Source organism: Typopeltis vanoorti, chromosome 14 (assembly GCF_054136105.1).
Source record: "Typopeltis vanoorti isolate ZY-2024b chromosome 14, IOZ_Tvanoo_1.0, whole genome shotgun sequence".
In the NCBI taxonomy this organism is placed as follows: Eukaryota; Metazoa; Arthropoda; class Arachnida; order Uropygi; family Thelyphonidae; genus Typopeltis; species Typopeltis vanoorti.
This window is the reverse complement of record NC_143562.1, coordinates 92510167-92533327: the sequence shown is the minus strand read 5'-3', so window position 1 is coordinate 92533327 and position 23161 is coordinate 92510167. Positions and strand designations below refer to the sequence as shown.

Genomic DNA, 23161 nt, shown 5'->3' with positions numbered 1-23161 from the left:
AAAATGGTCACTCCTTAGTTGAACAATCTCTTCTGTATCAGTCACCTGTGTACCATCTGCATTCAGTAGCGTTATTTTTTTATATTCATCATTTCTGTGACTTGCAACATAATGATAGAATTATTTTTGGATTGTTTCTTTTCATACTCAGACTTAGCTTAATATACTTATGATTTTCACTTCTCACTCCTGACTCTCATTTCTTCCAACAATCCTTTTATATCCTCTCTTAAACTGAAGCTAATGCTAGTTAAGTACCTGCTAGAATTATGATCTCTTTTGCTTTTATTTTCTAGTAGGCACAAATTGCATGAGCCTGATTCCATTCGTGGCACTGTACGCAGCCAACATTCACATGTTTATCAGTGGAGTAAGAGAGTTGTCTGGATTAACATGCAGTGGGGAGATTATGAGAACTTGTAGCTCTACTAGAATTTCACAAGGCTGGAATGCAGCCATCTGTTATTTTCAACACACTTAAAAACATTTGGGATAAGCAGTACTTTTGTATATCAAACTATTAACCGTTATAATCAGTGGTGAGCTATAAGGGGCTTGCGTGAGCCCTTTGTTAAATTTTTCTAAAAATTTGCGATCCCCTTGTTCTTCTTGTTTACTTTTTTATTTTTTCAAAAACAAACAAAAAAATTTTTTTGAAATATATTTAGCAACAAACTCGTACGGTAACCTAACAAAAATTAGTCTATTCGGCAGTGTATAGATTATTTGGAGTTATTGTTTCAACCCTCTATAATGACTGCGCTCAAGCTTGAAAATAAAATAGGTGCATGCGCTATCTTTACCCTTCTCCCTTCTGGTAGCCAATCGTATAGTAAAATCGTTGAAGTATAAAAATAAAAGAGAAATATAACGTATTTCAATATTATTGTGTTTAGATAATATTTATTTATTATTTATAGATTGTTTGTCATAAAAACTTCTATTACAAACAAAACAAATTTATTTTGTTTATAAAAATGCAGATTATTGCATATGTGCTATTATAAAAGATTTTATTCTTATTATCTTTTGATAGTTAAAAAATGTTTTTCTTATGTAAGATAAATTAACACAGATTGTGTGTAAATATTTCATGTTTAGATCATGAAATATTTGTTTTAATATGATAGCCTTTACAGGTTGATTGTCCCCTCATACTTTTTGATTGGCATTTTTACACAAGCTGTACTAATAAAATTTTGTGTGAAATACGGCTTTTTTTTTTTTTTTGCCCGACGATGCAAGCCCTTTGTTAAAATTTCCATAGCTCATTACTGGTTATAATGATATAGAAATGTATCCGACTGCCAAAGAACAGATCAATGTGCTTTGTTAGGATGCAACAACTTGTGAGGGCTGAAGTCACACCTCCGCCATAATCCTGTGAGAACGTAGAAAGTAATGTTGCAAGAGATTAATGTTTCGCAGAGAACAATGTCATGTGTACTAACTGATGATCTGAGGTGAGAGCCTATCCATTCTACTGGACACTTCCTAACACCACAACTTATGCAGAAGAGGGTGATAAAATCAAAGGCACTTCTGGCTGTATGCAAACAACAGGCAGAGATCTTTTTCACAGATGAGAAAATTTTCACCATTGAAGAATTGTTTAACTGCCAAAATGATTGTGTGTATGTGCTAGATAGTTACACAGTATGTGCTTTAGTACCCAGGATTCAGAGAGGTCGTCACACTTCATCTGATTGTTTGGCAGAAATGACATAGCAAGGGGTATCAAGTTGCATTTCTTCAAGAAAGGGATCAAAGCCTCTGCCAAAGTGTATCAAGACCATGCCGGAACCTGTGGTTCACAGTAGGCAGCAGACCTTCCAACAGGATTCAGTCCATGCACACAACAGCGATTGGATGTGTATATGCCCAATCACATATCACCGTCTGATTGGATGTCTGGAAGTCCTAATCTGACTCTGTTGGACTTCAAATTATGGTGGGGACTTGAGAGAGTAGCCTGCAAGAAATGACATCCCATCATTGCCAGCCTGAAGGTGGATTTGGAGTGAGCAGTGGCAGCATTTTTGTTGGATGTTGTGTGTGTGTGTGTGTGTGTGTGTGTGCATGCGCTGCTGCCATCGATATGTGGCCTCACAGACTTCGGGTGAGCGTGACGGCACAAGGGGAACATTTTGAACATTGAGTGCTGCTATATGCACATTATACATGTGGTTTGTATATGCTGAAAGCTGTAAATGATTTACTGATATATTAACGGTTTATGCACTGTTCAAGTTGTAACAGTATTTATGTGGCTAGACTAGATATATAAAATATTTGTATTTTATTGGCACTCTCAAACTTAAGGAATATTATTTAGAAGCAAGGATAATTAAATATTGATATATTAAACTGATATATTAAAAGTTTATGCACTGTTCAAGTTGTAACAGTATTTATGTGGCTAGACTAGATATATAAAATATTTGTATTTTATTGGCACTCTCAAACTTAAGGAATATTATTTAGAAGTAAGGATAATTAAATATTCTCAATCAATATGGAATAATCCTTTTCTCCTCTCAGTGAAGCAAAATGATGCTTAATTTTTAGGCAGTTATAATAAGGTCACAGAGCATGCTAATTTTTCTTTAAACAGCATAGAGGAATTGTTGGCTACCTTACATTGTGCTTAGTTCTTCTCAAAGCTTGATTCCAATTCTGGTTACGCTCAGATACCTTTGAAAAAAGAACACAACACTATTGACTACAGTCACAAAAGAATTAAATCAAATACTTCGGCATGCAGACAGGAGTCATTTACTTAATAGAAATACTTGACTCAATATGGAAGGGAGCATTTATATTGATTAATTACCTGTCTATTACCAGTTCATGCCAGCTTTCACACAGGTGTTTATTTTCCACCACATGTCCTTTATAAATATTTCCATGGCAGTTGTTCTTTTGAACTGAAATGGCATCAATAATTTCTCCACTCTACTAAATCCATTGAAATGCATGCAGCTGCTACCTAGAACCATTTACAGTTCAGCTTTAAACTCACAGAACCAGTTTTTCTTCCTCTTTCATTTCTACTACTGTAATCTGAAACAGGCTTCATCTCCCATCTTATGTGTTTTCCAAGGAATACAATATGCAGGTCTTCAAATCAAATGTGAATGATTAAGTTTTTCCTTTTCGAACTCTTTCCTTCCATGGTCTTAACATGCTATAGTAGGTTGAACAACTAACTTCTTGTGTATGAATTCAAGATAAACACAGAGGGCATGTAAACATGAAACTTTTTTTTCAAGCACTTCAGGCCTTCAGTAAACTGAGCAGTGGCCTGTTAACATTGGCCAATGAAATTCATCTCCCATCTACTGACTGACAAACTTCCATGTCTCTGGTGGGATTTAAACCTGCATACTGTTGGTTGGAGAGCAGTTGTACTGTTCATCCAGGGTAGCCTTAACTAGTATATATTATCACACAGGTTTCTCCAGGGAGGAGCCTGCATAATCAAAGCATTCACTGAAAATGCACCCACAACATTCATTGGTTGTTTGTTGTGGAATAAACAACCAACATTCATTGGTTGTTTATTCCACAACAATGAGAAGAACCTGGATTTCCTATGCTTACTAATCACACCTTTACTCAGTTTCAAAGGATGACCCAAGTTTTCCCAACCTGCCATGAGCTTAAGAAAAATCTATATTGGGTCCTCTGTAAAGTCCTTTTACTAAATTTTGTTCCTTTAATGTCTCCTCTCATTCATCTGTTATTACTCAAAAACTTAGACTGCATTCCCTTAGTCTTTTCTTATATGCACAATTCACTAGGCTCAATATCATCTTGGTTAACAACTACTGGATCTTTTTAGTTGTCTTCCCATTTCCTTTGAACCCAGGTGATGACCATATTTGAACATAGCAGTCAAGATGTGGTGTTATCAAAGACTTATATATGGAATTCTCTTCAGCATTGCAGTTATCTAATTATTTAGCCACCTCATCAATGTGGCCCTAAACTTTAACTCTATCTTCACCAACCACATGTAGCAAATTATGATTAATAAAATACTCTGCCTGCAATATCCTCAAACCAAAATGTATAACCTTGCATTTTGCAACAACATTGAACGTATGTTCATTGTCCTTCACCCATAGAACCGATTTATCCAGATCTGTGTGCATAGATTATTTGTATTTAATTGTATTTTTTGTGGTAAATTGTATTTATTTGTATATTGCTTGTGTATTCCGTTGCTTGATTTTGCTAAGTTATATGATTAAAATTCCAATTCTTGTCTCCAAGAACGATCTTGCTTGTGTACAAGATTTAATAACTTTGAAATTGGTTTAAAAAAAAAAAAACTTAGAATAAACAAAAAGGACTAGATTTTTGTGAATCTTCACACATTAAATGTCACTAAACCTATAATACAATAATGCCATGCATATGGACATGTGGTTTAAAGAGAACGAAGGAACCTATTGCTGTGGTTTTTGAACAACTGGATGTCATAGTTTTCGAGGAAAATACTGTTCAAAAAACCGAGATAGACGTAATGAAATGGGATGATGACAGGATAGTTTGATAAGTTTGAAACATAACTGGAACTGTTGAGCAGTAACTGTTCATGTTTTTACATGCTTAGGAGAAAGCAAATGAGTCGTGGTGGTCAACTTGTTTGGGTAGAGCCCATTGAGATAAGGGAAAGTGAAGAGGGAAGTAAAACAGGACTACATTTTGGTAACATAGAAGATCACTAAGTTGTCCTCATCCCACGTGAGAATGGCAATGAGATCAGTGCTGAAAGACATCGAGAAGTATATGGTTTGTCATACGTTGAAGAGAAGTGAGAGTATGTAATTATCTGGAAATACAGAGTACTGTGGTATTGGTGGAGAAATCTGAAGAGAGGAAATAAAAATCCTTCATGATGGCTTTAATTTGATAATCTGAGAAAAAATTGGTGACTTAGTTGCAAAAGGTAAAAAGTATACCATAATTATTCCTTGAAAAGCTACTGATTTATTAGCAGTTGAACTTGGGAGAATTCCATAAAAGAATCTGATTCATACCAGGTGTTGTTGATAAAAATTGTAGTTAGTTATAATGACAATGTTTTATTTTGCTTAATAAGAAATTATATTATTGTTTTCATCCATTTATTGAAGTGTATGCAAAATTTTGCAAGTAAAGTATCTCCATGACATATCTACTTATGTGTAGAGAAAGCAGTTGATTTATTTATATCAAGTTGATATGTATCACTTAATGCACAGCTTTCAGTCTTCTTGGGGAGTGTATAATGGCTTGCATTATGACACTTTTGAGATCTCACTGAAGGTCAAAACCTGTTTCGGTGTTGGCTTATAATGTATGGCATTATACATATCCTGAGAGTGGATTATGGAATACATAGAGCACTAGATGTGGAGTCATCTACTGTATGCCCACAGATGCAAGACCCTTCCACACTTCTGCGCATGTCGAAGAAGGAGAATACATTCCGATACTAGGGTAATCAATCCATATTGTGGGATGAGTTTTATTATTACACGTTGGAAAATTAACTGCTCTTTTATGAATATTGTAGTTTATAAAGTGGTAACTATTTTGCTTGTATAACAGTTGGAAGAGTTTACGCATAAAGCATGTGGTTTCACATGTTGGTGACCAATTCGTACATCACCTTATTTCTTTCTCCCCTTCAACATGAATTGACTCTTCTTGGCACTGAGTCAATTGAGGTTCTCTTATCGGTGGTCGGACAGTACTGTTATACTTGTATGATCGCTTTCTCATCTTTAACATTTTTAGTTATTCTGTATTGTATAACTAAAAAGAGTATAGTGGTCATTGGTGCTTTAGTCATGTGTTTAGGCTTAGCTGTTGGACTGATATTTGGATGTTTAATGAAATGAAAACAGTAAACAGCTTAAAAATGCTTCTAATATTTTATCTTATAGAGACCTCTTCCATCCGCACAGTTAGTGGCTATGTGCAAACCTAGTAGCGAAGTGCAACCAAGCATATGGTTGCACTTCGCAACCATATGCTTGGGAAAGGAATGTCCTGGGTTTGATTCCCATCACCGATGTGAGGAGCTTAAGGATCTTTCCCAGACATAGCCAAGTTAGCCAGTCTTGAGCGTGGCAGGGTTTTCCTCCCCAGTTTATCTGGGGTTTTTCCTCCCAAAAGCAGACAAACCGCCCCTGTGAACAGATGCAGCTACAGCCATACAATATACCGGGAGGCATAGGGCTAGTCACCTTATCCTTGGGATGGGTACGACTTAGAAGGGCTTAAGATAGCCCTGTAACAGGCCATTAGGCCTAACACGTAGAAGGGAGAAGAAGAAGAGACCTCTTCGGGGATACAGTATAAATTGTATAAAACACTAGGTTGTAACTTGGGATGTTTAAGAATTGTGTCCCATATTTTGGGAAGTTTAACAACCTTTCGGATTATAGTAATCAGATAAGAAGGTGTGGTATATATATGGTTACTCAGCTATGAGGCATGCCTCACTGCAACAGAGATTGATGTCTGTATTAGTTAGTTTTTAACAGTATTATATTACTGGAAAGGAAGGTTGACAGGGAAGTTTCTGAATATATCTGCCTGTGTGAGTAAGTTTTCTAAATACTGAAAGAGAAAAGTTAAATTTTGAAGATGTGTTATTAAAGTGTCTAGAAATAACAATATGTACAAATTGATAAGGGTATAATGGGTTCTCTTCTTTTACTGCCACTTGCTAATTTTTACATGGACAATTTTGAAAAGCATGCTCTTGAATCAGTCCCATTTAAGCCTTTTGTCTGGCCAAGATATATTGATTGACTGATGTTCTCAAGTTGGCGTTATAGTCTCGACCAGTGGTTCTTAACCTTTTCGAAGTCACGGAACACTTTTGATTATAAGAAAAATTTGAGGAACACCAAGGGCATTAGGGTCATAAAACTAACAATAAAAATATGCATGGACTTGCTTTTTATAAAAATGGAACTTATTTTAATGCAATACTTGAGCTTTGTCGGCTTTCAGCAATATCAGGTCTAATATGTGATATATAGCTCTTCTCATCTCTTTGTCAATATTAGTAAGTCTTTCATGCTTTTTATTTTTATATGGGTTAATATTAGAAGCCAGCTCACATAAATTGATGTGGAAAATTGTACCAAAATTTTCATTGCCCTTGTGGAGGAGAGCTAGGTATTCAGCTTGGACAAAAATTCGAAATTCCTCAAGAGTTATTTCAGAGAATTTCATATTTAGAGTACCATCTGTTGTCAAGATAACTAATTGTTCTTCTTCTTGTAACAAAAATTCACAACTCGATGTATTAACTGTGCCAAATGGATTTCGTATCCAGTCATAATTGTGTGTATTTAAGGGAGGAAAGTAACTCGAAATCTTTTCTTCTAATTTTGTTAATTGTTCTATTATAATGGAAATAATTCCCTCGACATTTTTATTCAGAGTAGCCAATTATACTCAGAACTGTGTCATGTGACATCGTTCACCGACGGAACACTTGTAACCAGTTCGAGGAACACCAGTTAAGAACCACTGGTCTAGACCCATTGGACAGATCCCTCCACCCCAACATCCAAGAACCATTTTATTATGGAAATAAAAGTTGATAATAGTCTAGCCCAAATAATAATAGTCAAAGGGTCGGGAACCTTTTTGAACCAAAGAGTCATTCCACCAAAAAAATTAATTAAAACAAAATTTTGGAAGCCACAAACTTCAATTCGATTTTTCCTGGTTACTCAAAGTTGCAGTTAGTTCAAACTTAGGTAAATTTGTTTTTAATTCAGTACTTCCAGATATCAAATACCACTTTTATGTTTGCATATAAATTTTTTATATGTTCAATAAATAAAACAACATTAAGTTTGATTATGTTTTTATTCACAAAACATGTTTATGTAAGTATAATATTGCAAAAAAGTCAGAATTTGTATTGCAAAAAGAATTAGTCCGAACAAAAATAATACAGTATTATTTTAATAGATATTTGATTGTTTTAATTTAAAATTCACTAATGAGACTTTTTTGATTTTGCCTCTTCTCAGCCAATTTACTTAAATCTGGATTGTATGTTGTGCACTTTAATAGTAATTCTGCTTTCAAACTTTCATCAGTCAATTTGTTCATATACTTATTTTTAATGTAATTCATTGAAGAGAAAAATTGTTCAAAATTGTATGTTGAACAAAAAAGAGTCAAAACCCCAAAAGCAAATCGCCTGGTATTTGAATAATTCGTTGGGAAAGAATTCCAACAATTAAATATCATTTCCTGTGGTGTTTCTTCCATAGTTTCTCATTTTCTTCAATTTGTGCTACCATTTTCTGAAGTTTTTGTACCCAGATACTTTTATTCGGGATTTCCAGAAGCTCAGTTTTAGTTCTGCAATTGGAATGTAACATAATTGTCAGTTGTTCATGTCATAAAATTTCATGCGTAACCACATCACATACATAGTAGTATCTAGCGCCACGAACAGGCTGTATCGAAAAACAATATTTAGTTGTTTGTATTAATTATGTATCTTTTAATTCAATATAAAAGAGCCGCAGGTTGTCGATCCCTGGTCTAGCCTCTTGGAAACTTCTTAATAACATATCTTTCAACTAGAAACTTTTCTTTTGCAATTTCTTCTTCTTCACAGTCAGGTAAGTTGACAATTTTACCCTGATCATACCCCCACCCCCACCCTATGTGCTATTCATTTAACATTAATGCATTCCTTGTGGATAACTAATACAGTCATACCTAGAGTGATGTTTGCTAATTATCCAGATACAATCACTGAAGTGACAGAGTGTGGTTTATATGAGATACTTCCAATTTTTTGTTTGCACGTTGTTTATTAAATATTATGACCAAAGTACCAGAGATTTTAGGTTTGTTTACACAGAGCTCATTAATTCTAGGAAAGTGAATCTTATTAATATTATCGAATTATGTATTTATGTGATTATGCAGAATAATCTGATAATTACAACTGATATGATCAAGATTTGAGTTTTAATTTTTTTTTCTTTTTTTTCTGAGTTTTGTTTTTGTATTTCACATGCAGTAAAAAGTTTAATTCAGCAATGTATAATGCACAACATGACTTGATAGTATATCACAGTGTGTGTTTTGAATAAACACCCCCAGGCAACATCTTTCACACACGTTTTAACATGAGTTACAGCAGGGCAAGTGCTCAAAAGGTGAAAAGAGGGAGAGGTGGATGGTTCCGCTTTACAAAGGATATGGACTTAATACTGAGGCTACAAACTATATCTCAATGTGTGTGTGTGTGTCTCAGGTTGTGGTTAAGATGTGACATTTGTGAGAACTAGGAGTCAGAATTTGGTTGATAATAGTGGTATTATCTATGAGAGTCTACATGAGTTTGTTAAGGTGAGATCATGTTTTAGCAATCTGCATACATAACGGCCACAAGGTAATGAATTCATTGGATAAGGAAGATGCATATACAGTGGAATACTTGGATTTATTAAAGCCTCTGATAGCTTACTGCACAACAAGCTGACTAAATTAAAACATTTAGGATAGAAAAAGGGACTAGTGATTTTGATAGCTGATTGACTGTCAGATAGGTATCAGTGGATTGTGTATTATTATCTGAGATATCCAGGGAATCATATCATTTTGTTACTCTTCTTGGCGCCATTTCCATAGCTCCTTAATTCTATCTGAACCTAGGAGACTTGACCTGTGTAGAGTCCAGGTACTTTTGTATCAAGGCCTCATAAAGAGGGAAAATAACTTTGTTATTCTTACATGTTGATGTTTGTTTCAACATTGCAATTATCCTCTGAGTTGTATATGCAATTTTTTCCTATGACTTTTCCCAAAATCATCAGTTTCTTGAGCATAGTCCCAATGATGAGATTTCCAATATGCTATTGGAAATCTCATCAAGCCAGGGTGCATAACTTTATGCTCACTAACATTGAATTGACAGCTATTATCATTTGCCCACAGTTCCAGCCTATTCAGTCATTTTCTAAGTGCTGGTATGTCAGCATTTCTGATTGCTCTATCTTTGCTTCATCAACAAGCAGTTGAACATCTCCTGTCAAGTCCTTCTCAATATATAGATTGAACAACATTGCCAATGGATTGATTTCTGGAGTAAACCACAGGTCACTTTAAATCAGGCAGATTCACACCCCTACATACCACTCTGTGATATCTGTCCCTCAGCCACCCATTTATCCAAGTTAATAGTTTATATTCAAATCTGATATCCTCTAGTTTATGCAACAGCCTTTCATGTGCCATCCTATCAAATGCCTAAGCAAAGTCCAACAGCATCATAATGTATCCTTCCTTTTATCCAATCTGTCCATAGTATTATTATTATAGCATATGAGCAGATTGCTAAAACATGACCCTTTTTTTTGCATAGCATTATACATGTCTGCCATTAATCATTACAAAGTTGCATTATTGGATACTAAGGCAAGTGATGAGAACTTATACCACCTTTACCACGAGTTGCCCCAGTCCTGAAAGTACTTCAGGTGCAAACTTTGTTTGCTTACACTTGGATAAAACCAAATATATAATTAATAGCCTCTCTTTTAGTAAACTCATGCTTTTTGCAAAATATAGCTTGTTTGTCAACCCATTTTTGTATGCAAGTTCTTGTCAACTTCTCTAATATCTTCACCACTACTCCAGAGATACTGATATGTCTCTATTTCCTTCCTGATTTGCACTTACCGATAGATCCACATTTCACTGTGCTGGTACTCAAAACCATATTTGATGGAATAGTTACACATTGTTTTTTTTTCACCATCCTTGTACAATAGAACTGTCATCCATTCTTTCCCACATTCCTGTGAGATCTTTCCTGATCTATGATGTCAATTATACAAACATGTCAAGGGCTTGGGTTGAACATTCCTTTAGCATATGTACTGATATCCCATTTGGCTCTCTTGCTGAATATATATCCAGGTTATGCATCAGCTCTTGAACTTCATTCTCGTGCACCTCTTAATCTAGTGTAGTAGTAGCAGTATGCCATGTTATATCCACCACATTGATAGATCTTGGTGAAGTAAGCACTCATTATTTGAACAATTTGATATGTTTCTGCTCAAGAGTACTGCCTGTATTTACTGAATATATTCTTCCACATTCATATTTTTCTTTTACTTGCAGCATAATGATAAATTGCTTTGGTTGCTTTTAATCTGTACAGCCAATTTTCGTACTCCAATTTAGCTTTCCACACAATACCCAGAACGTTTTTGGTCTTTGCTCTACATATTTGATAACTTCTCTCATTATTATTTTAATAATATTCTTTCCACATCATTTTCTTATGGATTTCTTGCTTAATAAGAGATTGCATGTCAGTTTCACTCACTCCCACCCACCCACCCACCCTATTTCTTCCTTAATCTCCAGGGATACATTCAGTTATTGTCTAATTAACACGTTCACTCCACTCATTTATGACAGAATGATCTTGCTGCAGTGCCTGCACATCCACATGATTCAAATGCTCATGCTAGATTGAGTTCTACAGCATGGAAGCACGAGTCTTACAATAATTAGAAGTGGCAGTAGCATATATGCAAATGCAGATTGATGCTTTAAAGCAGTGGTTCTTAACCTTTTTTCCCCCTGGTTTCCCCTTTTAACTATTTGTATGGCCTGATGTCCCTGCTCAGTTTTCCACTAGGTTAATGACTCAATAAGATAATTCTAATATATTATTAGGCAAACATAAATTGCCATTAACATATTTGAACTGATATTTAATTAAAAATTAATGACTTTGATACAAATTAATTTTTATTCAAAAAAAGATATAAGCTTGCTGTATTTAATAAGCCAATCATTAATGGCTACCCTGAGTGAGATCCTGCTATTTTTCAATATCAGGTTCATTGTTCGACAAACAAAGTCTCAAGTCTTCTCTTTCACTTATTTGCAATCTGTTTCACTGCCTAACACTGATAACACAACGCTGAATCCTTTTTAATTTGATTTCATGCTAAACCTGAGGTTATTTGCATTGTCTTTCCAGAATCTTTCATACCCACACTGTTGAAATTATACTTGAGCTTTGAAATAATTTTTTACCTCAGTAAATCCAGCTTCATCAGTTGCACACGCAATAGTATTTGTGAGAGGAAAGTTTTTAGCATTAAAAAAGTCTTTAACAACTTTAAAAATTGTAGAACCTTTTGTGTCACTTTTCAGTTCAGAAAATAGAAAGTTTTCAATAATTTCTTCATTAGTATTTATATAACGCACATAGGCCATTAACAAAGCCTCGTTGTCAATAAAGTTATCTCATAGAGTTGCAAAGAAAATTCTATGGTTTTTAAATCATTACCAAGTTTTTTTTGCAATGTCTTTTGTCATTTCGTCAATTCTTGTTGATACTGAACTATTGTTGAGAGGAATTGATGACATCATATTACTTTTACCTGGGCCAATCATCATATCTGAAACTTCATTTATAGCCAGTAAGAGAGAGTATGTGGCTTTCCACGTTTGGCAATTAACCATGAAAGTTTGTAAGAAAAGACTCTTCTTTTGTTGGTTACTTTGTTTTGCAGCCAACCCTTTAAGTGCAGTGAAATTTTTAAATTTAGTCTTTAATTTGCAAAAGTACTCCACAACCTTTTTTTGCTTTATTTGGATGCTTTGTTCTTAAATGCTCAGCCAATCTTGAAGTCTTTATTCCTTCATTTGAGAAAATTTTTTCACATATTAAGCATATTGGTAACTACTCATTATTTATAGACAGATGACTTCATGTTTTAAATATTACTTGAATATTGATGGCACTTTCTTTTTTTTTTTATTCATTTTAATGGACAGTGCTACACAATACCAATGAAGTGCGCCACATGATACCACGGTCTAGATGTAAACTGCAAACCAGGGTTGTCAGATAGGCATTAGGAAAAGTAGCAGATAAAGCTTATAAAAGTAGTGGATTCTGTTAAAAATAGCCCAAATTAATTATTTTCAGTATAGAAAATTCAGACCAAAAAGTAGCTCGATTAACTTTCAATGTAAAAATTCTAAAAAAATAAGTAGCGAATAAATTTGTACAGTATTGCCAGATATACTATATAAATAGGGATGCTAGGTTAAATATGGAATGTTTTGCTTTTATTATATTGGTAGTATTATAATGCTTACCTTCCCTCTCAGTGTCCCCTAACACTTACTGCCCCCCCCCCCCCCCCCAGCATTCACAGCTCCTCCAGGGAGCACTATCTTCCAGTTTAAGAACCACTATTTTAAAGTGTCAGTGATGCTGAATGTGTTAAGTACCTTTTAGTATGTAACCTGCCCTAGATGAAACATCCATATAATTGATTAGTATGCCATGATCACTGTCACAAACTGATGGCAGAACACTCGCATTCTTAACAGTCACATTATTATTATTACATAACACCTCCAAGGAGTCATCGAGGGAGGGTACCTACTCTACAACTCTGTCTTCACCACTCAATCCACTATCTACACTGAACTGCAACTACACCAACGTCATCATCTACACCACCACCACTAATATTTTCACAGACAATCACAAACATCCATGCCCATGGTGGGATTCGAATTCGCAGCCTTTTTGGCTGGAGAGCGGATATGCTAACCACTCGGCCAACCAGGCCAGCAAAGTGTCACAAAGTGTCCACATCCTTGTGATAGTGTGATCAGTGATCAAATCTAACACTTTAATCTCAAGTTTCTTCTTTCACATGCTGCTTGAAAAAGTTGTCTTGCAAATATCTCAATAAATTTCTCTGCTACCAAGTCCAAGTCAATGTTCAGATAATTAATTCACCTATAATGATTACTTCTTTAATAACCATCAGGGTAATTAGGCAATGCATTTCATCATCCCCAGCAACTGAACCACTAGGTCTGTAGCAACACCCCCACCACATATTTTAGTCTGGTAGCTTGGACTATGCAATAGATAACCTCAAACTTACATTGTTGTGGGACATTATTGATTTTATGAGTTTCTATCCTAACTGGACTTGGATCATCAGATATCATTAGTTATACGCCCCTTCCTCTCCTATCTGTTATTATTAAAAGAACACATAAGACCACAGTAATAACTTTTAATTAATAAGGTACAGATATTTCATACTAAAACTAATAGTACATCTTCAGTGTTACAGTTATAGGAATGGAATACAAGTAACGAACATTCGGTGGATCACCTATTAAAATACATTGTTACCGCGCTAGGAAATGATAGAAAATAATAATTAATATTTAAGATAATTGGGTTTTTTAATGATTACATAAAAGTCTGCCAGATTTTCGAGAGAGAGAGACAGTCATTTCGATTTAAATTCGGTCGGTGTAAAATAGCTTCACAACTTTCTTTAAAAAGGCATTCATATTTGAACCTGCATCTATGGAGGAGAATAGCTTTATCTCACTGGATATTATGGGTAGTGTTAATACTGTGTTGTGCTAGACCAGACTTCTGAGGTTTGTTGTATTCAATATAATATTGATGTTCTTTAATTCTTTTTTCCACAGAACGGCCAGTTTGTCCAAAATAAGAAACATCGCATTCACATGGTATTTGGTAAATGCCAACCAAAGATAGAGATGATAGTTTATCTTTTGTAGAAGGCAATAAGGAAGAAATTTTGTTGATAGGAATATGCGTTGGAATCAATTGGTACTTTTTTAAAGATAAATTATCATCTCTATCTTTGGTTGGCATTTACCAAATACCATGTGAATGTGATGTTTCTTATTTTGGACAAACTGGCCGTTCTGTGGAAAAAATAATTAAAGAACATCAATATTATATTGAATACAACAAACTCAGAAGCCTGGTCTAGCACAGCACAGTATTAACACTACCCATAATATCCAGTGGGATAAAGCTATTCTTCTCCATAGATGCAGGTTCAAATATAAATGCCTTTTTAAAGAAAGTTGTGAAGCTATTTTACACCGACCGAATTTAAATCGAAATGACTCTCTCTCTCTCTCGAAAATCTGGCAGACTTTTATTTTATGTAATCATTAAAAAACCCAATTATCTTAAATATTAATTAATTATTATTTTCTATCATTTCCTAGCGCGCGGTAACAATGTATTTTAATAGGTGATCCACCGAATGTTCGTTACCTGTATTCCATTCCTATAACTGTTTGTAACACTGCAGATATACTATTAGTTTTAGTATGAAATATCTGTACCTTATTAATTAAAAGTTATTACTGTGGTCTTATGTGTTATTTTAATAATTATATTATGCCACAGGTACCTATTCAAAAAAAAAAAAAAAAAAAAAAAAAGAATCCTATCTGTTATGTCCTTTCTAGAAATTCTCTACCCTTTGCACTTGATTCCATTTATTACATCTGACACTGAGAGCCAAGTTTCACTAATGCCCGATAATCTTAGGTCAAAACGTATTCATCAAGGCACTAAACTCAATCCCTTTGTTCCTGACGTTCCCAGTATTAGCATATAGACATATCAGTTTGCTTCCCGCCTGTTTTTTTGTACATTTTATATCTACAGTCTGCTTAGCCTGGTTGGGCTGCTTTCTCTTTTCTGTCCTCGGATCTACTCAGAAAGTCTGAATCCAAAGTGTACATTTCTGCTTCACCAGATTCATTGAATGTGTGCATTGACATTTGTATCATTTTCACGTTTGCATATCATAGTGAATTTGCACATGTTCTTACCATTCCTCTCACTATGTAGTTTTACTAACTCGGTGTTAATCTCATCCCCACCAGATAATTTCTCCAGTCTCCTGATTTAAAATCCGTTCATCTTTAATTTTCACTACCAAGAGGCTCGATGTAGTGACCCTATTGGCAAGCACAAATTTCACGAATGAATCACTGTTCCATGTTCTTTCTTCTTTTTATGTACATTCTAATTGACTTACCTTATGGTTATTAGTATTATTATTCATTGTTATCTTCAGTGCTTTCCTGACTTGTTCTACTCTTTTTTTATTATTTTTTATTTTTTTATTCTGTCTGATTTTCTTTAAGCATTTTTCGATTTTTTTTTTTTTTTTTTAATTCTCTGGTTGATTGCCTAATAATTTATTTTAATTTGAATATTTCAAATGTTAAGTTATCCTCACTTATATCATAAGTGAGGATAATTGAAGCACTATTGTTATATCATAACAATAGTGCTTCAATACTTCCATTCAGGGGAAGGGATTCTCATTTTCAACATCTAGATTAACTTATGCTTTTGACATCACTTTGTTCTGATGGGTTTTTAGCACCATTTTTAAGACTCTAAAAGTAACATTATATTACAATTATTTTACTAAACACACTAAATACAATAATTCCACTGAAAGCTACAATAATATATGGAAAAAAAAATCACCACAAGCAGTTTTCTGCAGGGGATCATCTGTTTTGGCCATTATTGTTTAACTTGTATGACCTTGATATTGGAACAGGCTTGCTGGTTATATGCAGCTATTTGCACATGATGCAAAGTTCAGAAGAACTGAGGAGCAGATCAAAGGATATCAATAGACTGTGAGTGGACAGGTGAGCGGAGCTGTCAGTTTAATGTTGCATAGTGTAAGATCCTGAAATTTGTTAAGCAAGGGTGAGATGCAGAATATACAGTTACTGGGGAAATTTTGAAGGAGATGTAAGAGATGAGAGAGAGAGAGATCTGAGAATGATGGTGGACAGAAGCTTGAAGTTTAAGGACAACTGTTTCCTTATACATAATGGTTTGTGGCAATGATTAGGAAGATCTTGAAATATGTAGAAGGAAGCAGGTTATGGTTTTCTTGTATAGTCTTGATCTACATATATTAGTCCATATGTGGCCTGATCAAGACTATACAAGAAAACCATAACCTGCTTCCTTCTGCATATCAAGATCTTCCTAATCATTGCCACAAACCATTGTGTTCTCACAGTTGTCTTAATTTGCAGAACATTGTGAATGAAAGGAGAGGGGAATATAATTGAGTGAGATGTATACATTGTTGGGAGGTTGTTACCAGATTAATGCAGATGAGATTTTTTTAGAGTAGGAGACAAGGATAAAATAAGAGGCTATCTCTGGCTGTATAAGGTATGAGTAACGGAGCGAACAGCAGGTTCTTTGCATGGAGAGTGGTTGATAAGTGAAATGTATTATCTGAAAGCGTGGTGAGTGTTTAAGCTGTGAAAATTAAAAAAGCGTGGTGAGTGTTTAAGCTGTGAAAATTAAAAAAGCGTGGTGAGTGTTTAAGCTGTGAAAATTAAAGTGTAAATTAATTCAAGAATAAGTGTTGATAGCTGGTGTGTGTAGTATGTGGCCTCCTCCTATGAATCCCCTACTCCCTGGAGGCCTCTTAATATTAATAATGTAACCTTTTCTACTGATGCTAACATATGTTTATAATTCAGTTAAAAGAATGATTCAATGTATCTCAAGGAGTATTATAGAATTTTTCTGATTTGACATGGTAATGACATGTATTTAATATATTTTTGCAATTGAGCTAAAATTAATATGTAAAGTATTAACTTCATATATTTTTAAAATAATTTTTAGTTGCTTCAAATATTGAATCCAGAAATTATGATTTTCAGATAGGAAGAGTGAAATACCAGAAAATGAAACGGTGACAAAAGTATGTAATTTTACTTATTTTTTTTTTATATAGATTATATCAATCATCATTTACTATGCATTTCATAGTTAAGTAACACAAACACACTAAAAAACATTGATATTTACTATTAATGCTATACTATTCAAATATATGATTACGCTTTATTATTATTATTCTTAGTTATGTTGAACCACCGCTATCGTTTTTGCCATAGTCGGTGGCTGAGTTGATAGCGTCTTGATATTGCAGCACACATGTTATGTTCAAATGTTACTGTGCCATGAATATTTATGGAAGTTAATATTGAAGAACCTAAAAGGTTTGATTTCAACAATTATATATTATCAGAAATAAGGGATATTATAAATACATCCTTATTTCATAGCCAGATTAAAAAAATAGACCAGAGAGCTAAATCTCTGGTTTTGGAGTTGCCTTGTCTTGCACTACTTACAAGACATAAGTTCTTCATAGGTGTCCATGTGTTCACCTTTTATTAGTACTTTTAGGTTTCACTGGCCCGACAACTGCTTCAGGCTGTTGATTCTCATCAGAGAGCAGAAACCTTAAAACAATAAAAACCATCTATTTAATACAGAGAACATAAATCTTAAGAGCAAAATTTTTCTGTTCAAAGTTGAACTGCCCACTCAGTCTCCAAAAGTTAAAGCTAAAATGGCCTTGCCTACTCCCCATATGGGAATAAAAGGGGTTAGCTTTTTTTTTTTTTTTTTTTCCAGATTGTCCAATTTTTGAATTTACTGCCATTTTAATGCCCAAGGTGTAGACATTTTGAATTCTTATTTGCATTTGCTGACAGATTTTTGAAGACATACTAATTTCTTGATTGAAGCATTTTTTGCTATGAAAAAAAAAAAATCTCTGACTATGAAGTCCAAATGTGGGGACCAAATAAAAATTTTTAATTTTTATGAGAAATATTCATAATAGGTGGGTATAATGCAAAATTGGTCCCATTCTGTTATTTTTTTCTTGCATTCCAGACATTCTTTGAAAAATGAAGACAACCACAAATTTTTTTTACATCTTTCAACATATTTTTAGTACATCCACGTTTTTAGTATCTCCTGAGTGGTGTGTAATAGAAAACAAATGATGATGATTTTTACATGTCACTAGCATTAATGTAAAAGTATAATAAAACATTAAAAAGGTTCTTCTTTTATACCAGTAACTTAGCTGTGCTTACAATGTAATTTTATATTTTAGAGTTTGCAAAGAACAGGTACATTGCAGTTTTGAAGAGCTTATAAAATATTGTTCTGTTTTAACCAATTTTAATTAAAACCAGATGGACAGCCATATAAACCTCAATGACTGTATTATTATTTCACCTTAATTATCAAAATACTTGAAAAGTTGTCCTGAAAATGAAATGGCCTTGAAATATTGAGAGAAATTAAATTACAGATTAGAGTTCCTTTGAATAGACATTCAACACTTTATCTACTGTTATATAAATGTTAATTTTTTTTTTCCTTTTTAAGCATTCATTTTTTTTTTTTTAACTCTCCCATTTGCTATTCTTATCTGGTACACCAGTCTGATTTTAAAAACTTGTCTTGATATGTGATGTGCTATATATGCTGAAAGATGCAACAAAAAAATTGTGGTTTTCTTCATTTTCAGTAGGTTTCCTTGGCTGAAGAGATGAAAATAGCAGAATAGGACCAGTTTTGCTTTGTAGCCACCTATTAATAATATCCTTCATAAAAAGTCTAAATTTTTATTTGCCCCCCCCCCCCTCAAAAAAAAAAACTAAGTTGGACTTAATGTACACATTTTAAAGAAAGAAGCCCATTCCTCCTGTCCTTTATCCCTTGAACATAAGCCTAAACATCTTTTTTTAGGTTTAGGTGCTAATTTACATTCATAATGCAGTTTAATGAAATAACTACAGTACAAAGAGAAATAAACAGCAGACTTAATTGTTTCAGTATTTCATCTCTATCACAGAGATATCTTCAGGAATACAATGTTAATGTTGTAATCACATACACACAAAAACATTCAAGAAACAATAAGTGAAAGAAATGAAATTGAACTATAAAAAGATAGCATGATCACCATTAGACGGCATGTTGCATAGTTACTAGCACTCCTGAAAGATAAGTAATTCTTTCATATTTTAGTTAATACTATTGGTTATAATTTATTGTAGTTTTTGTTTTAAACAGGTGTGTGATCGAGTTATTTAGTTTGTAAGTAAACCTTGTATTCTTTTTGTTTAAATATGATATTGTTGGTATGGTGCCAATGTGCAAAGACCGGGTTGTGGGGTGATTTGAATTTGCACGATTTTGTGCACCGCAGTGTGTGTGATATGTGTTCTTCGTGAAAATTAGAGGATATATGGAAGGAAACTGGAGAGAGAATATGTATTAAATGTTTCAAAAGTGAGTGCCAGTTAGGTGACGAGCATGGAGCAAATTTTAGTAGAGTGGACAGTATCTATGATAAAATGGAAAACGTTGGACTTAATGTTGAACATGCGGCTGTGGAAATAAAGGAGAACTAAATGGACATAAATAAAGAAATAGTATGCTTGAATGTTATCCTTTACAGAACAAAGTGCAAAATTGAAAAGTTGCAGAAGCGGCAAGAGATTAGCAAGGCTGAGATGAGAAAGAAGCAGGTAGTCCAAAGTATAATAGAGACTGAGTGAACGAACAAGAAAAACAAGTTAAGGAGAAAATTGTGTATGGGAACTCAATGATCGGGTGAATATGTAATGAAAGTGTAACAAAATTGTGTTTTCTCGGTGCAATAATTCATGATATTAGTCATGCCATCCGATTGCAAAAAGATAAGGCAAAAGAACTAATGGTCTTGGTTGTCACAAATGATCTGAGAGGCAGGAAGTATATATTCTGTTAGGGAGGATGTAAAGGAGTTGTTAGATGAATCAAAACTGAAGGGTAAGAAGGTGAAGATTTAGAGTGCCGTGCTATGATAGAGATGAACTGAGGAGGAGGGCATTGGTAGCAAATGAATCAATATGTAAGTTTTTAGAAGGAATGATGTAGGATTTATGGATCTGTGATCTGTGTTTGATGGGAAGAAGGATTTGTATAATGCTCATGGACTGCATCTAAATGGTTTTGGTTAGGTGTCTAGAGAAAACTTTGTTCACTGAGTATGCTGAAGCACAAATTCAGGAAAATTGAAGCAATTAAGATAGAAGCAGGTGAGTTTGTGTGACAGCACCTATGAGGCAAGTGAGTGTGAGAATGATGAATTGCAGAATCTAGTCTCTCAAGCAAAAATATTGAGTAGGGTAGTCTGTTCAGGAAGTAAAACTGGTTGTGGACCTAAAGGAATGCTTCAGTTTCTATATAATAATGCCAGAAGTATCAGGAACAAGAGGAAGGAGTTGGCACTGGTTAGTGCTACTTCACCAAAAGTTATAGACATTAATTAGACATGGCTAACAGAAGATGATAGTTACAGTGATAGAATATGAAGGGTATGGTATTTTCAGGGAGGATAGAGAAGAAAAGATGGGTGAAGGGTACTGCTGATCAAAGGGGATGAATTGCTGCCAAAAGGAATAGGAGGTAGATGGAAGGGTGGTTGTTCATTTGAAGCAGTCTGGTGTGAGATCAAGGCCAGTAAGACAAAATATTCAGTTGGTTGTTGCTATAGGCCAGGGGGTTCCATGGATGATCTGGAAAACATGCATTGGCAAATTAGTACAATGAATGCAACTTAAGTGATTAATATGGGAGACTTCAACTATGGAGATATAGACTAGGAGGAAGAAAGATCACATAGCAGGAAGGAAATGAAATTTATACACCTACTGAGAGATATTTACTTGAGGCAGCATGTGATGGAGGAGACTAGAGATGTGAGAGTATTGGACCTGGTTACAGAATCAGAAGAGCTATCCATAACATTGCCTCTGATTGGCAGAAGTGACCATGCAGTCTTGACTTGGGAGATTTTAAAACAGGAGGAATATTCTCAAGAAGTGGTATATATGAAAGTACAAGGCAAGGTGATTATGTCAATCTTAGGAAGAAGCTTGAATTTGTGCCATGTCATAAAACACCGTAAGGGAAGGATGTTAGTGTGCATGGGAGATAGTAGTTAAGGGGCATCTAGAGGAAGCAATATTAAATTTTATACCTAAGATAAGGAGGGTTAATCACGTAGGAGATGAATCGCTAATAATCATTAAGCATGAGCTGCAGAAGAAGAAATGCTGTGGAGGCTATATAAGAAAAATAAATTATAACATGTTAAGGAAGGCAAAATTAGATTATAAAAAGAATCTGGCGAAGCAGGCTAAAGGAAATCCCAAAGAGTTCTTTCATTATGTGGCAAGTAAGAGGAAGAATGACTGTGGAAGATTAACCTTAATGAGTGTTGAAGGTGATGAGGTGACAGAAGCAGATAAAATAGTTGAGTTACTGATATACCTTTGCAAAGTGGTCACTCAGTAACTCAACTATTTTATCATCCAAGTGAGGTTACTGCTGTAACATGTGACAGACATTAATGTGGGAATGGAGGTAGATGACTTGGAGGTTCTTAGGATATTGCAGAATCTCAGTGGAAATACAGCTGTGGGATTAGATGCCTCTGACTAGGCTGTTTAAGTCTCAGCTCGGGTAGAGTTTTGAAGGAGTGGAAAAAAGGTGAATTCCCTTCCATAAGTGAGGTTCTAAGATTGTTGCAGTAGCAAATTTTAGACCAATCAGTATCTCAGGCTTAGTAGTAAAAGTACTAGAAAAATCGGTCAAAAAGAAAATTCAAGAATCAGTGGAGGGGCAACATGGCTTTGTGAAGGGTTGGTAACACCTTAGTAATTTACTAACTTTTTATAATATAGTAACAGCTGTGTTGGATAAAGGAAATGACTACACAACGATTCCACTGGATTTTACAAAGACTTTTGACCGAATACCACATGGAACTCTGTTACACAAATTAGAACAAATGGAGATGGATATTATTATTAAGAGAGACCTCCAGGGAGTCAGAGACTCATCGAGGGAGGCCACATATTACACACACTAGCTATCATACTTATTCTTGAATTCATTCACACTGCTTGCACTCACAACATCCAATGGCAGTCCATTCCACTCACGCACCACCCTCTGAGAGAAAAATCTAGCCCTCACACTCTTCTTGGCGGCCTTCATTCTCAGCTTCCAAGGATGCCCTCTCGTCCTTTCCCCACCCTCCATAAATTGAAAAATTCCATCAATTGAAATCCTGAATGATCCTTTCAGAAGTTTGTAAGTCTCAATCATTTCTCCTGTTTGCTAGTGTCTGCAGTCTACAAATTCTCAATCTGCTTCATAATCAGTATTCCACAATCCTGATTTCATTTTTAACAATCTCGTTTGTACTCTCTCTCTCCAATATATCAGAATCACAACGGAAATCAGGAGACCAGACCTGTGCACAATAGTCCAAGTGAGGTCTTATCAAAGCCTTGTAAAGAGGCAAAATAACATTCTTATCTTTACATGTGAACGTTCGTTTCAGCATTGCAATTA

At 34.6% G+C, this 23161-nt stretch overlaps 1 protein-coding gene across 4 annotated transcripts in view; it reads left to right on the top strand.

Moving 5' to 3' along the window:
• LOC150099760 (protein FAM193A-like) overlaps positions 1 to 23161 on the top strand; it is a 342566-nt gene that overhangs the window by 58497 nt on the left and 260908 nt on the right. For all 4 annotated transcript variants that reach the window (XM_090403637.1, XM_090403636.1, XM_090403635.1 and 1 more), the window contains exon 3: positions 17605 to 17645. In XM_090403637.1, the coding sequence (XP_090259763.1) occupies positions 17605 to 17645 (41 nt within the window). The remainder of the gene's footprint in view (positions 1 to 17604; positions 17646 to 23161) is intronic.